Source organism: Drosophila kikkawai, chromosome 2L (genome assembly GCF_030179895.1).
Source record: "Drosophila kikkawai strain 14028-0561.14 chromosome 2L, DkikHiC1v2, whole genome shotgun sequence".
Classification (NCBI taxonomy): domain Eukaryota; kingdom Metazoa; phylum Arthropoda; class Insecta; order Diptera; family Drosophilidae; genus Drosophila; species Drosophila kikkawai.
In genome coordinates, this window is record NC_091728.1 from 4,248,057 (window position 1) to 4,261,654 (window position 13,598).

Here is a 13,598-nt window from a genome sequence, read left to right on the forward strand (position 1 = left end):
TCTTCCCAAACTACCCTATGATAATGAATTATTGTTTTATCTCAGGTAGATAAATAATCTTATTCTTTTTATCGATCAGGAATTCATTGCATTTAGAATTGATTATTTTGCTTTTATCCACCAAATTTTACTATAACATTCTTCTATTTAAGGATCTATATATGTATTTGTCATTTACAAAGAGTACTTTTTTTAAAACTTATATTTGAACAACTGTTCCATGATAAACCTACTTCCAAACCATTTGATCAGAACCAGTCGACATCTTTGCCACTCAGTCGATTGACAAACGCATTCGGGTTAAGTTCGAGCTGAACAGCATATTGTCTTAAAGTTTTGACGTAACATAATGGTAAACAACAGGAGATTCGAGGCAAAACCAACTTGCTGTTGACTCAAGTGAACTTCAATCGTTTCAAGTTGAAAAGGAAATTTTAGTTGACCTGAAATACATAGCTCCTTAAGTAAAAAGATGTCCAGCGCCAGTCTTCTGTCACGGTCCTTGCTGACGGAAGGTAAACCTAAAATCTATTTCGGAGGATACTATGATCATTCTTCCCTCTAGAATCTAGACTCCCACTGATACCCATTGTTTGCTGTACATGTGTGGCATCTATTTGCAGCTCCTCGATCCACACACCGTTCCATTTTCACTCTCATTGTCGGCCTGGTGGTGGGCTATTGCCTAGCAGTGCTTTTTTCAAGTATTTCGCCGCACGAGAGTCTCTATCCCTACTTAAGTCAGCGCCTGCGCAGTCCCCCGATCTTACATGATGGAGGAAAACAGCTTGGTCTGGCTGAGGCACCCGAGCACAATCCCTTTCAGCACGATCATCCCGATGACAACACCACCGTGGCCGAGCAGCTGAAGCGGGAAGTGCGCATCCTTTGCTGGGTTATGACGAACCCCACCAACCACAAGAAGAAGGCGCGCCACGTAAAGCGCACGTGGGGAAAGCGCTGCAACATCCTGCTCTTTATGAGCTCCGGCCAGGACGACGAGCTGCCCACGGTGCGGCTGAATGTGGGCGAGGGTCGCGAGAACCTGTGGGCCAAGGTCAAGGAGGCATTCAAGTATGTGTATCAGCACCACTACAACGACGCCGACTGGTTCTACAAGGCGGACGACGACACGTACGCGGTGATCGAAAATATGCGCTACATGCTCTATCCGTACAGTCCCAAGACGCCCGTACACTTTGGCTTCAAGTTTAAGCCCTTTGTGTCGCAGGGCTACATGTCGGGCGGCGCTGGCTACATTCTCAGCCGGGAAGCACTCCGGCGATTGGTGGTAGAGGGCATTCCCAATCCGAAGATATGTCTGCCGGGAACGGTGGTCAACGAGGACATAGAGATCGGACGCTGCATGGAGCACCTGAATGTGACGGCCGGTGACTCAAGGGATATGATGGGGCGCGGACGTATGTTTCCATTTGTCCCAGAACACCATCTGATACCAGCCAAATGGGACAAGAACTATTGGTATTGGAAATACCTCTACTATAAGACTGATGACGTAAGATGCTTTTTTTCAAAATTTAATCAGGCTTTTTCTGATTTCAATATCCACTCACTTTTATCTTGCGCACAGGGTCTAGACTGCTGCTCGGACCTGGCAATTTCCTTTCATTATGTGGCCCCAAATCTGATGTATGTCTTGGACTATCTAATCTATCACCTGAAGCCGTACGGCCTAATGCGTTCTCTGGAGTCATTGCCCGCCAAGCTCGAGGTGGGTCAGTTGCTTCCTGCTCCCATTGAAAGACCGGCGGCCAGCAACGAGGACTCTGTGGATGATTATGACAGGATTTACACGACAACAACTGAGAAACCCAAGGAGCCGGATGCCCGGGAAATGGACTCCAAGGAAGTAGAAAAGGAAGAGGCCAAGTATAGGGAAAAGGAATTAAAAGATGCAGAAGACGAAACAGAGGAAAGGGATGAGGAATCGAAGGAAACTGATGAGGACGCGGATGAAGACTCCAAGGAGAAGTAGACACCCCCGGAATAAAAATAAATTAATGGGATAATCAACCACTACATCATGTCATATTAGGTATATAAAATCAATGTTTATAAGTGTGTGTAAAGAACATAAAATTAATATTTCAGTCACGACTACTATACCATATATATTTAATTAGGAAAAGCAAAAGAAAAAAACCTTAAATTCGAATGAAATTTTAATTAATGATTCAGGGGTCAGAAGAGCTTCGCTTTTTTCCACGAATAAACATTCTTTATAAATACCATTTAAAAAAAAATAATTATACTATAACGTGATAAGCCTCTTGGCAGTGGTGAATTGAAACGTATAAATTAAGGAAACGCCACCAGTTTAACTCAATTCGAATTCTCCTCTTGGGCGAACAAGGCGTAATGGCTCGTCAGTGGATCGTATCAGCTCTTATTTTGGGCTCTATTCTTTTTGTCCAAGCCAGCCTACCTCCAAGTCGGTGCGTTCCTGAGGATCTTTGCTCCGAAGAGGTGTTGTTTGAATGCACCCACGATAACCGTTTATCACGCGCATGTACGATCATTAACGATTTCTGTCAAGAAATAAAAGAGGTAAGTAGAGAGAGGTCCTATCTTATATTATATTTCTTATACCATATTTCTAATCGCAGCCTGAAAAGAAAAATGAGAAATTTGTCCAGCCCATGACAACCAAAAAGCCTGGTTATGGTTCTTTAAGTAAAAATCCCCTCGACCTGTGCGGCCGGAGCAATCCGAATGGTCTGTACGAAAACATGGAAGTATGTGAAGGTCAGGCGTATCCTGGGGAATTCCCATGGACTATCGCTGTCTTCATTAACGGCACATTCATAGGCGGCGGTACCATAATTGCCCCAGGAGTTGTGCTCACTTCTGCTCACAAGGTGCGCCACGTATCCGAGGCCGACATTGTGGTCAGAGCTGGAGAGTGGGACCTTTCCACCACTGACGAAGAGTTCTCCTACGAGGAGAGCAGAGTGAAGAAGATAGCGCGCCATGAAGAATTTAATTACCGAACTGGAGCCAATAACTTGGCGCTTCTCTTCCTGGAGACACCGTTCGAAATTAAAGACCATATCCGGACCATCTGCTTGCCCAAAGAGGTAAAGTCCCTTGCGGGAAAACGATGCATGGTTGCCGGATGGGGAAGGCAGACGTACACTGAGGCGCATAACTCGGACATCCTGAAGAAAATCGACTTGCCCATGGTAAGCCGTGACACCTGCCAGAGACAGTTGAGGAAAACCGTTATGGGGCGCTCTTACTCCCTGGCTCCTAGCTTAATTTGTGCCGGCGGCGAGCTCGACAAGGATGCTTGCCTGGGAGACGGCGGATCAGCCCTGTTCTGTGCTCTCGAAGATGGTTCGGATCGCTACGAGCAGGTGGGCATCGTCAACTGGGGCATTCAGTGCGGCAAGAAAGACGTCCCAGCAACGTACACAAATGTGGCCATGTTCAAGGAGTGGATTGATTCGAAAGTGGCAGAAAATAGCATTTCACTCCTAACCGACGGGACAGTACATTAAATGTTCGTATGCCGAGCTTTTCAGATGAATGCTATTTTAAGAATAAAAGTCTTTGAATCCTTTATTTATGCTTTTCAAGGCAAATATAACAATGAATAAGTCGAGTTGTAAAAAATGTATAATCTCTTTTGATGTCAACATACATATATGATGGCGGAATTAAATGGGAAGTCTCGCAAAATAGACTTGATAAGCTTGGAAGGTGGTCTTGGTGCGTGCATTACGGATCACTACGGCCACCAAGTGATAGCACTTTCACGGCTGTCTGACACTCATAAAAGTGTCTTGGTATGCGTGGTGACCACCGGTATAAAATGCGGCGGCCCCAGGTCTTCTTTAGTCAATTCAAGATTCTCTACGCAGGCAAATAATGGCACGACAGTGGATCATAGGAGCTCTACTCTCGATATGCTTCCTCTTAGGAGATGCCTGCAATAGCTCGGAGCAGTGCGTTCTTGAGGACCATTGCGCAGTAGAGGCGAATGCATTTGCGTTCCGTTCATTATCATGTAGGCTTCCTTACGTTTGCTGTCAAGAAATCAAAGAGGTAAGCAGAGCAGTTTCCTATCACAGCACATATTTCTGTATTCTCTAATTTTTCAAGCCGGAAAGTGATCAGTCATTAACTGAACCCAACATGGCTAATGAAGGATCTCCCGATTCCCAGCTTCCAAGGTCGGAGCATAAAGTGAAGAGTTTTGAAGCTGAATCTGACGGTGACGACTGCGGCCTAAGCAATCCGAATGGTCTGGACGCTGATTTGGAAGTAAAAGCAGAACAGGCAAGGTGTGGTGAATTTCCCTGGGCGATCGCTGTCTTCAGTAACGGCAAATACCTAGGTGGCGGCTCCCTAATCGCCCCTGGAGCTGTGCTCACTGCTGCTCACTTGCTGCGTGGGAAATCCGAAGCCAATATTGTGGTCAGAGCTGGAGAGTGGGACCAGTCCATCGCAGTTGAGCGGTTCCCCCATGAAGAGCGCAGCGTGAAAGACTTGGTGCGCCATGAGGAATTTAATTACTCATCTGGAGCCAATAACTTGGCGCTTCTCCTTTTGGAGACACCGTTCGAAATCCAAGAGCATATCCGGACCATTTGCTTGCCCAAGGAGGTAAAATCCCTTGTGGGAAAACGATGCATGGTTGCCGGATGGGGAAGGCAGTCGTACCCTGAGAAGTATAACTCGGACATCCTGAAGAAAATCGAATTGCCCATGGTAAGCCGTGCCACCTGCCAGAGACAGTTGAGGAACACCGTTATGGGGCGCACTTTCTCCCTGGCTCCTAGCTTAATTTGTGCCGGCGGCGAGCTCGACAAGGATGCTTGTTTGGGCGATGGCGGATCTGCCCTGTTCTGTGCTCTCGAAAAGGATCAGGATCGCTACGAGCAGGTGGGCATCGTCAACTGGAGCATTGAATGCGGCAAGAAGGACGTCCCGGCAACCTACACTAATGTGGCCATGTTCAAGGACTGGATTGATCGGCAGTTGGAGCGTCATTCAGAGTCAGACGTTCAATATGAGCCGTTCAGTGATTACCAAAGACTAATGGTAAGAGTACCAACTATTAGACCACAAAGACATTTAGAGGAAATCATAATCAAATTGTAAGTCAAACTTGCTAGTTGAGTTTTACATTTTAGTTGTGTCAGAAGGTAATAGCCTTCGTTAACTTTTTAATTGACTTTGATATTAAAAGAATAAATGTCAGATTTTTAAAACAAGACAAAGGATTATTTTTTTTTTGCTGAAAATACAAATTTGTACTTTTGGTACCAAGATTGAATTTAAACTTTAAGTATATATATTAACAGGCATATACAAATGTAAGCGTTTTACCTAATGAACTCTGCTTTATAAAAGAATACGAGGAAATGAGCTAGTAGTGTGCTGGCTAAAGGTTTAATGCCATCCATTGCACAACGTAAGTTAATAAGTAGGAGTCTATTAGAATACGATGGTTTGCTTCCATTTAAGCCGCATCAAGCGAAGAGTAAAAAGTTAATTTCAACTGGTTCAAGATCGAAGTATATAAGGACCATTGAGTTTCTTTGACCAGCTTTTATATCCAAAAGAAACTTTATTCACCATGCATGGTATATGATCGATAAAGTCAATTTTAGGGTCCAGGTATAGTAATTCTTTCCAAAGAGCAGCAGTTCAGTGTATAAGTCCCAAGAGAGAATGTCATTAGCTTGCATTTAGAGTTCAAAGGTAAGGTTTTGTGATGAAAGAAGTGAGCTCAAAAATATTAGTTATCATTGATCTTCGCTCAATAAATCCTTCCAAGGAAGATGAATCTTGATTACGGATATACCAGGCCGCGCCGAAAATCCCATTCAGTGTTTGTAACTGCGACATTGAATATTTAACTTTTTTATTAATATAAAATGTAAATTCTTGGAATAAGCTTATTGGGAAAACGGTCCTGCAACCAATAACCCTGCTAAATGTGCTTTGACCACATTCCCCTTGAGAAGTCTCTCCTTCCCTGGAGTTTTTCTCTTTACACAGCTCATTCCTCAAGTCAAGGAGCACACATCCCCCTGACGAACTGCAAGAGCTTGCTCGACATCTCAGCTGCCAATTCCATTCAAAATTATTTCAGAGAATTAAGCAAAAAATCTACAGTATCAATCTCTGACGTCAATTGAGATGCTGTCAAAATTTGAGAACTTGCGGGGTTTTGCTTCCTCCACGAAGTTGGTAGTTCATTATAATAAATTAATAGAATTGCCCTTGCCAGGCTGAGCAAAGCGGGCAAGAGGGGTTGTAGGGACTTTGAAGAAGAAGGGAAGACGGGTGTAAGACTTTTCGAGGACCGCCCGACTACCATTCGTCAGGATCACCGATCAAAACTTGACCGAGGACCTCCTTAAAGTTGCGCTCGCATGGAGAAAACATTCATACATAAACATACATATATGGTACGATACACATTTGAGTGCTAACAAGAACAAAGACGTAGAGGTGGTGGGGTCAAAAATTTTTCATTTGAATTCGGATTCCCCAGAAAAATATAAAGATTATACTGCTCTTAAAATATAATAATGAAGAATCCGATTTTTGAACAATTTATAATCTCTTCTAAAAACATTACTCAGAATTTAATGAGAGTTCTTGGAAATAGACTTGAACTTAAGAGCACACATCACTCACAGAAACGTGTTGGTATGTGTGACCGCTGGTATAAATTGGTGCGGCCCCAGCACTTTATCAGTCACTTCAAGATTCTCTTTGCAGACTAATAATGGCACGACACTGGATCATAGGAGCTCTTTTCTTGGGCTGTGTCCTTTTAGGCGAAGCCTGCAAAGACACGGAGCAGTGCGTTCTTGAGGAGCGGTGCGCAGAACAGCCTGCATTTACGTACCGTTCATTATTATGTCAGTCTCCTTATGTTTGCTGTGCGGAAGTCAAAAAGGTAAGCGAAGCAGGCTCCTATCATAGCACATATTTCTAAATTCTTTCTTGTTCAGGATGAGGCGAGTGCCTGCAAAGGCACGGAGCAGTGCGTTCTTCAGGAGCGTTGCGCAGTAGAGGCGCCTCCATTTACGTACCGTTCATTATCATCATCATGTCAGTCTCCTTACGTTTGCTGTGAGGAAGTCAAAAAGGTAAGCGAAGACGGCTCCTATCAAAGCATATATTTCTGAATTCTTTCTTGTTCAGGATAAGGGTAGTACCGAGAAAACTGGCTCTTCTGAAGACAACGAGTGCGGCCGGAGCAATCCGAATGGTCTGGACGAAAACATGGAAGTATGTGAAGGTCAGACGTATCCTGGGCAATTCCCCTGGACGATCGCTGTCTTCATTAAGGGCACATACATAGGCGGCGGTACCCTAGTTGCCCCAGGAGTTGTGCTCACTTCTGCTCACAAGCTGCGCCACGTATCCGAGGCCGACATTGTGGTCAGAGCTGGAGAGTGGGACCATTCCACTGAAGCCGAAGAGTTCTCCCATGAGGAGAGCAGAGTAAAGGAGATAGTGCGCCATGAGGAATTTAATTACTCAACTGGAGCCAATAACTTGGCGCTTCTCTTCTTGGAGACACCGTTCGAAATCAAAGACCATATTCGGACCATCTGCTTGCCCAACGAGGTAAAATCCCTTGTGGGAAAACGATGCACGGTTGCCGGATGGGGAAGGCAGTCGTACCCTGTGAAGTATAACTCGGACATCCTGAAGAAAATCGAATTGCCCATGGTAAGCCGTGACACCTGCCAGAGGCAGTTGAGGAACACCGTTATGGGGCGCACTTTCTCCCTGGCTCCTAGCTTAATTTGTGCCGGCGGCGAGCTCGACAAGGATGCTTGCCTGGGAGACGGCGGATCTGCCCTATTCTGTGCTCTCGAAGATGGTTCGGATCGCTACGAGCAGGTGGGCATCGTCAACTGGGGCATTGAATGCGGCAAGAAGGACGTCCCGGCAACGTACACAAATGTGGCCATGTTCACGGACTGGATTGATCAGCAGTTGAAGGGTCATTCTGCACAAGTGCGTCAACCTGAAGTTCCACGATTCCAATTCAGGAAGACATAAGGATCAAAACTAAATTAATAAGGAAGTCAAACTTGCCAATTGAATTAAATATTTCAGTTGTGTTTATCACCAATTAGCTTTGTTAACTTTATATTTGACTTCTAAATAAAATGAATAAAAACCAAACAATATTATTTTTTTGATTGCATAAATTACAAGTTTATACATTGGTACCAAGACTGAAGGTAGTGACGGTGGCCGATCAACTCTGAGTAAGTAGCAAGTCTCTACTGGAATAATAAAAAGGTTGGCATTTTGGCAGCCGTTGTTAACAAATAATTATAATATTATTATTGTTTGCTAAGCACCAAAATAATATAAATGAAAAATATATTCTCATGTTTACGCCGGTTTAATTTTATTTTATAAGAAAATAAACAAAAAGCAACTCAATTTTTCTCAATTAAAAAAATATTACCCTTACATTTTGAAAAAAATTACCCATAAATTGAATGTCCCTTAAATTTTGAAAAAAAAAATATTTAGGGAAAATAGCCAGAAAAACAAGAACATTTTTCCACATTCAAAGAAAAAAAGCCCTAGAAAGTTTATTTTTCCTGATCATAGGGCTAGTTTTGCTCAAAAATAGGGTAAATCTAGGATGTTTCTGCCCCGAAATGTGGTTATTTTATACCATTTTAAGTATATAAATATTATATACAATATCCGCTGATAGTTTATTGATCCAAATGCAAACTTTAAGGGTATACAAACTTCGGCTCAATTTCATTTCAAACATGTATGAAAATATATATATTATTTATATTTTGCATTTCTGTTTTCGTTTAATTCGTGGAACAAGCTAATTAAGAAGACGGAGATAAGCTTAAGTGGGATCCTCTGATAAGCTGTATAAGTATAGAGTCTGCGTTTCCACATTTTATTAGCGCTGCCAAGATGAACGGACACTGGCCACTGGGGCTTCTCTTTTTCGGCTGCTTCCTATTAAGCGATGACCGTGTGGTAAGTTACGAGCAAGTACTTTTGGCTGCGAGAACTGTATTCTGACACCGTTTTTCCTTACATTTACAGATAGGCGTATATGCAGACGGTAATCCAGATGGACTTTGCGGAATGAGTAACCCAAGAGGCCTGGGTGAAAATAAATTTAATGGTGCGCTGCCTGAAAAAGGGCAGTACCCCTGGATAACGGCCTTGCTCGAAAATGGCAAATACCTCGGCGGCGGTTCTCTGATTGCCCCAGGTCTGGTCCTGACCGCCGGTCACCTCATGTTTAACAAGTTGAAGACAGATATCGTGGTCAGGGCCGGCACCTGTTATTCTGAATTAGTGACGATTAGAGACAATCCCCCGCCTGAAAGTCGCCAGGTGTTCAGGATCATGGTGCACGAGACAAGTGACCTGGCGCTTATCTTCTTAAGCTCGCCGTTCGTACTGAAGCCCCACATCCAGACCATATGCTTGCCCAGACCAAGAAAGTCGTTCCGCTACGGAGACTGCAAGGTTGCCGGATGGGGAAAGAAATCGTACCGCCGTTCTGACTACTTAAACTACCTTAAGGTAGTTGACCTGGTCATGGTGAACAGAGATATATGCGAAAATAAGCTGCGTCACAAGTTAAGGCCGAGCTTTATACTGCCCAACAGCCTGATGTGCGCCGAAAGTGTGACGGGCTGGGGTATTACCCACGGCGATGAAGGAGCTCCCCTGTTCTGTGCTCTCGAAAGGGACCCACAGCGCTACGAACAGGTGGGCATTGTCAGCTGGAGTGTCGATCGAGATGTTCCGTCAACCTTCACCAATTTGGCCATGTTCAGGGACTGGATTGATCCCCATATGGCGCAAGTAGTTAGCGTACCTGGAAATTTTTAGATTAAAAATAATATTTAAAGCTTGTTTTAAGGAATAAATTATTACTTCCGAATCCAGAGAATCCTATTATTTTTTATTTTATTTAAAGGGATCTGCTAAAATTAATATTCATATTTTCCTGGAATACATATTATTAGCATAGGCATGTCTTAAGCTGATAGCGACAGTATTGCTTCTTATCAATAATTATAATGCTTCTGTTTGAAATATGTTGAGCCGAATCCATTGCGGCTTTGTGATTCAGTCCAAGAATGTCGCGACACTTGTCAATAATATTAATTGTTTTCGGGTGGCTTTTGTGCAGTGTAACTGCCTCCAGAACGCCTTGTGGTCATCAGAGGAAGTGTGTTCCAAATGGGCTTTGCCAAGAAGGAGACTCGAGCGAATTTAATATGTGCCAATGGACAGAAACCTGCTGCCACACATCCCAGATAGTGAGTGCCGCATCGAGTGAGGATCATTCGGCGGTCAGTGTCGGTGCTCCGCTGAACTGCGGCCAGAGTTACCCAGAAGGACTGTATGAACAGGAACAAGTGGCTGACAATCAGGCACAGCCCCACGAGTTTCCCTGGATTGTGGCGCTCTATGAACGGCGTAAGTTCTTAGGCGGCGGCTCTCTGCTCACCGAAAACTGTGTGCTGACCTCCGCTCACCTGCTGGTCAACAAAACAAGGGACTCATTGTTCGTGAAAGCTGGCGCTTGGGATTTGACGGAGACCAACAGCCGCTATGTGGAGAGAAGAAAGGTGGCGAGGATTGTACTGCATTCGGAGAGCGACTTGGCGTTGATCGTGCTGGAGGTCTCGTTTCTTGCGAAACGCCACATAGGATTCATCTGCCAGCCCAGCCCAGCCGCGACCTTTGATCATCAAAACTGCTTGGTATCCGGTTGGGGTAAACTTACCCACATGGACAGGCACCTTTCGCGCCGCCTTAAGAGAGTCGTGAACAGGGTCACTTGCCAGGCTAGACTACGGAGGACACGCCTGGGCAGGAGATTTGAGCTTCATACCAGTCTTATCTGCGCGGGCGGGGAAAGGAACAGGAATACCTGCCAGGGCTTTGGCGGATCTCCGTTGATGTGTCCCATAGCCGGGCATCCCATGCAGTATGTGCTGGTCGGCATTGTCAACAGTGGCTTGGGGTGCGGTAGCCCAAATGTACCTTCTCTTTACACGAGTGTGGCAGAGATGATGCCCTGGATACACAATTTGCTAAACGACGAAATAAATGTGCCGTACAGACCATTCCCCATTTACAAGATTGGAATAAAAAAAAAATTAGGTTAAGACTAAAATGTAAAATATGTATTTGTGAAGCTCTTTAAGCAGAGTAAGGAATGGAAAATGGAAATGGAAAATGTTAGATTAAATTTCTACAAAACGAAGCTAAACAGCTGATAAGCCTTTAAATATATAAATACATAATTATAATCCTCCTAGCTCTCCTTGTAAAAGATTATTAAGAGAATCAGTGAATTTTCCTAGCTTTATAAACGTTTATAAAATAAATATTCACGTCAAGCGAATCAACAATTTGTAAAATATAATGGAATATTTTAAAATATATAAAGTAACTGAGGTGCATTTGTAATATATTTTTTTCTGCTTGACAGAATTAAAATTCCTTACAAAACTAAAGTGATTTGCTGAGGACGTTATGAAAAAACTGCTTGCTGGGTTTCTCTGGCCATTGATCCTGTCAACCTTCATTTGGTTAGCCGTACTCGAGGTCTTAATATTCTACAAGAGCACTGCCTTTGAAGATGCCCACGAGTATGTTTTCGAGCCATACAAGGAGAATATACATGAATTTCAAGTGGGCTTACGGAGTCAGCGTTGGGACGACGATCGGATAGCGAGGCTGCTTTGGCAGCAGGTGCGCGTACATTGCCTGGTTTATCTGGATGACTCGGACTACAAGCGCGGTCCCCGGAAGTTGACCCACATCCGAGGCACTTGGGGTCGCCGCTGCAATCGCCTGACCACTATCAATCGCTGGGAGATTACGATGGCGGAGGCCTACCGCCGCATCTACAGGGAGTTTCGTCATGAGCTCGACTGGCTGCTGGTTGTCTACCTGGACTCCTTTGTGATTGTGGAGAACCTGCGTCACCTGCTGGCCCCCTATCCGCCCAATCGTGCCATCTACTTCAGTGCCCAGCATTCCTTTTTCAGCTACGCCCATGTGGGTCAGGTTCCGAGCACCGACTACATATTCAGTCGCGAGGCCCTGGAGCAGCTCTGCACCAGGGACTGCCTGCACGACGACTTTTCTTTGAAGGATTGCCTCGGGCGAATGCAGCATGGTCCCAGCGATGCCCTGCGGGCCTTCAACGTTCCGGACGTGCTGGTTCCCTTTACTATGCGCAAAGCGTTTTGGCTATGGCCTTGCGCTTTTCAATCCGTCTACGACAATCAGGTGAGCTTATACAAAAAGTATTAAATTAAATATACAAAATTATATGCAATGCAGAGCTGGACCAGCTGCTTCGGCCGTGGAGTCCTGTTCCCCTATGTTTCGACAATTCAAATGGAAATAATTGAGTTTGTGCTCTATCACCTGAGACCCTACGGTTATGCAAATCCCCTCCCGGAACTAAAGTCTTACAACATAACAGCCAGGCCACCCAACAACAGTGTGGCCCATCACTTGTTTCGGTCTGTGAGGATAGTGTGCCTGGTGCTGACCTGGCCCAAGAATTATTTGTACGGTGTAAAGGCCATCAGTGAGACCTGGGGACGTCACTGCAACCGGGTGATCTACTACAGCCAATCCAAGCTGAGCGGAGTGCAAGGAGCGGAGACCGTGGCTCTGAATGTCAGTGATGAACGCAATAAGCTTTGGGGCAAGACAAAGGCAGCCTTTAGGCATGCCTACAGGCATTATGGCCACGAGGCAGACTGGTTCTACAAGGCCGATGACGACACCTATGCCATTATGGAGAACATGCGTTATATGCTGCGTTTTCACGCTCCCGATACTCCCATTTACTTTGGATCTGCTTTCAACTTGGATTCGCAAATATATATGTCCGGAGGAGCCGGCTATGTCCTGAGCAGAAAGGCAGTGGAGCTGTTCGTTGAGGCAACAGCAGAGAAATCGCTGTGCCAGCACGGGGATATCGGTGCCGAGGACTTTGAAATGGGCAGGTGCATGGATCCACTGAATGTGACAGTCGGCGACTCCAGAGACCCATATGGACGCCATCGATTTTTCTCACTTCCTCTGGAGTATTTCCTCATACCTGAGGATGATGATAATGAATTTTGGCTTTATAAATACCTGGTCCATTCATGCAAAAAGGTGAGTGAAGGGTAATGCCGCTTAGGTCTTCAACGCCCGACACCAAAAAGTGTATATATTTTAGGTCAATATTTGCAGTCATTACTTATAGTTTCTCTTTTTTATATTTAGTTATAATACCTTAACATATCGTTAAATTTACATTCATTTTTATTAATAAATATTTTGCAGGGACTACAGTGCTGTTCAACTTATTCAATTTCGGTGCACAATGTATCGCCCTATGAAATGCACTTTCTGGAAACAGTTTTGTATGAAGCCAGGCCTTATGGACTCATTACTGGACATCCTCCTTCAAGGAGCTTGCGAAAGAATCGGTCAAGCTTGGGACAGTATGAACTCTAATGTAAAGTGGTTATATCCTTAATATATTAATTTACATACATTTATCGACTCTAGTA

The 13,598-nt window shown here is 44.5% G+C and overlaps 7 protein-coding genes across 8 annotated transcripts; all 7 read left to right on the plus strand.

Annotated features, from left to right (window-relative positions):
• The first annotated feature begins 289 nt into the window (after positions 1–289).
• LOC108075796 (glycoprotein-N-acetylgalactosamine 3-beta-galactosyltransferase 1) lies at positions 290–2,218 on the plus strand. The gene is made up of 3 exons (XM_017168365.3): positions 290–515; positions 624–1,516; positions 1,592–2,218. The coding sequence occupies exons 1-3, from the start codon at positions 473–475 to the stop codon at positions 1,994–1,996; spliced, it is 1,341 nt and encodes a 446-aa protein (XP_017023854.1). The 5' UTR covers positions 290–472; the 3' UTR covers positions 1,997–2,218.
• Positions 2,219–2,327: 109 nt separating this feature from the next.
• On the plus strand, positions 2,328–3,521 carry LOC108075783 (phenoloxidase-activating factor 2-like). The gene is made up of 2 exons (XM_017168342.2): positions 2,328–2,568; positions 2,628–3,521. Exons 1-2 carry the CDS (start codon positions 2,380–2,382, stop codon positions 3,519–3,521), a joined length of 1,083 nt encoding a protein of 360 aa, XP_017023831.1. The 5' UTR covers positions 2,328–2,379.
• Positions 3,522–3,887: 366 nt separating this feature from the next.
• Positions 3,888–5,160, plus strand: LOC108075782 (phenoloxidase-activating factor 2-like). Its single transcript, XM_017168340.3, has 2 exons — positions 3,888–4,068; positions 4,126–5,160. Exons 1-2 carry the CDS (start codon positions 3,892–3,894, stop codon positions 5,125–5,127), a joined length of 1,179 nt encoding a protein of 392 aa, XP_017023829.2. The 5' UTR covers positions 3,888–3,891; the 3' UTR covers positions 5,128–5,160.
• Positions 5,161–6,766: 1,606 nt separating this feature from the next.
• Positions 6,767–8,123, plus strand: LOC108075781 (phenoloxidase-activating factor 2-like). Its single transcript, XM_017168339.2, has 3 exons — positions 6,767–6,940; positions 6,996–7,133; positions 7,189–8,123. The coding sequence occupies exons 1-3, from the start codon at positions 6,767–6,769 to the stop codon at positions 8,056–8,058; spliced, it is 1,182 nt and encodes a 393-aa protein (XP_017023828.1). The 3' UTR covers positions 8,059–8,123.
• Positions 8,124–8,955: 832 nt separating this feature from the next.
• LOC108075780 (phenoloxidase-activating factor 2-like) lies at positions 8,956–9,891 on the plus strand. Its single transcript, XM_017168338.1, has 2 exons — positions 8,956–9,021; positions 9,091–9,891. The coding sequence occupies exons 1-2, from the start codon at positions 8,956–8,958 to the stop codon at positions 9,889–9,891; spliced, it is 867 nt and encodes a 288-aa protein (XP_017023827.1).
• Positions 9,892–10,283: 392 nt separating this feature from the next.
• Positions 10,284–11,180, plus strand: LOC108075778 (phenoloxidase-activating factor 2). Its single transcript, XM_017168337.2, has one exon. The coding sequence runs from the start codon at positions 10,284–10,286 to the stop codon at positions 11,178–11,180; it is 897 nt and encodes a 298-aa protein (XP_017023826.2).
• A 296-nt stretch (positions 11,181–11,476) lies between these two features.
• LOC108075777 (glycoprotein-N-acetylgalactosamine 3-beta-galactosyltransferase 1) lies at positions 11,477–13,553 on the plus strand. Of its 2 annotated transcripts, none has more exons than XM_017168336.3 (3): positions 11,477–12,312; positions 12,367–13,197; positions 13,369–13,553. In XM_017168336.3, exons 1-3 carry the CDS (start codon positions 11,551–11,553, stop codon positions 13,540–13,542), a joined length of 1,767 nt encoding a protein of 588 aa, XP_017023825.1. In that variant the 5' UTR covers positions 11,477–11,550; the 3' UTR covers positions 13,543–13,553. The 2 variants fall into 2 exon arrangements, with proteins under 2 accessions (XP_017023825.1, XP_070139362.1); XM_070283261.1 differs by having other exon boundaries at positions 12,053–12,312; positions 12,378–13,197.
• The last annotated feature ends 45 nt before the right edge of the window (positions 13,554–13,598 follow it).

What these genes read in the sequence shown, in the direction of transcription:
- LOC108075796 (XM_017168365.3), top strand. Translation starts at nt 473, where the DNA reads ATGTCCAGCGCCAGTCTTCTGTCACGGTCCTTGCTGACGGAAG. An exon ending in ACGGTCCTTGCTGACGGAAG is followed by an intron (nt 516 to 623) that starts GTAAACCTAAAA and finishes ATCTATTTGCAG; the next exon opens with CTCCTCGATCCACACACCGT. An exon ending in TCTACTATAAGACTGATGAC is followed by an intron (nt 1,517 to 1,591) that starts GTAAGATGCTTT and finishes TCTTGCGCACAG; the next exon opens with GGTCTAGACTGCTGCTCGGA.
- LOC108075783 (XM_017168342.2), top strand. Translation starts at nt 2,380, where the DNA reads ATGGCTCGTCAGTGGATCGTATCAGCTCTTATTTTGGGCTCTATTCTT. An exon ending in TCTGTCAAGAAATAAAAGAG is followed by an intron (nt 2,569 to 2,627) that starts GTAAGTAGAGAG and finishes TTCTAATCGCAG; the next exon opens with CCTGAAAAGAAAAATGAGAA.
- LOC108075780 (XM_017168338.1), top strand. Translation starts at nt 8,956, where the DNA reads ATGAACGGACACTGGCCACTGGGGCTTCTCTTTTTCGGCTGCTTCCTA. An exon ending in TATTAAGCGATGACCGTGTG is followed by an intron (nt 9,022 to 9,090) that starts GTAAGTTACGAG and finishes TTACATTTACAG; the next exon opens with ATAGGCGTATATGCAGACGG.
- LOC108075778 (XM_017168337.2), top strand. Translation starts at nt 10,284, where the DNA reads ATGTGCCAATGGACAGAAACCTGCTGCCACACATCCCAGATAGTGAGT.
- LOC108075782 (XM_017168340.3), top strand. Translation starts at nt 3,892, where the DNA reads ATGGCACGACAGTGGATCATAGGAGCTCTACTCTCGATATGCTTCCTC. An exon ending in GCTGTCAAGAAATCAAAGAG is followed by an intron (nt 4,069 to 4,125) that starts GTAAGCAGAGCA and finishes TAATTTTTCAAG; the next exon opens with CCGGAAAGTGATCAGTCATT.
- LOC108075777 (XM_017168336.3), top strand. Translation starts at nt 11,551, where the DNA reads ATGAAAAAACTGCTTGCTGGGTTTCTCTGGCCATTGATCCTGTCAACC. An exon ending in AATCCGTCTACGACAATCAG is followed by an intron (nt 12,313 to 12,366) that starts GTGAGCTTATAC and finishes TATGCAATGCAG; the next exon opens with AGCTGGACCAGCTGCTTCGG. An exon ending in TGGTCCATTCATGCAAAAAG is followed by an intron (nt 13,198 to 13,368) that starts GTGAGTGAAGGG and finishes AATATTTTGCAG; the next exon opens with GGACTACAGTGCTGTTCAAC.
- LOC108075781 (XM_017168339.2), top strand. Translation starts at nt 6,767, where the DNA reads ATGGCACGACACTGGATCATAGGAGCTCTTTTCTTGGGCTGTGTCCTT. An exon ending in GCTGTGCGGAAGTCAAAAAG is followed by an intron (nt 6,941 to 6,995) that starts GTAAGCGAAGCA and finishes TTTCTTGTTCAG; the next exon opens with GATGAGGCGAGTGCCTGCAA. An exon ending in GCTGTGAGGAAGTCAAAAAG is followed by an intron (nt 7,134 to 7,188) that starts GTAAGCGAAGAC and finishes TTTCTTGTTCAG; the next exon opens with GATAAGGGTAGTACCGAGAA.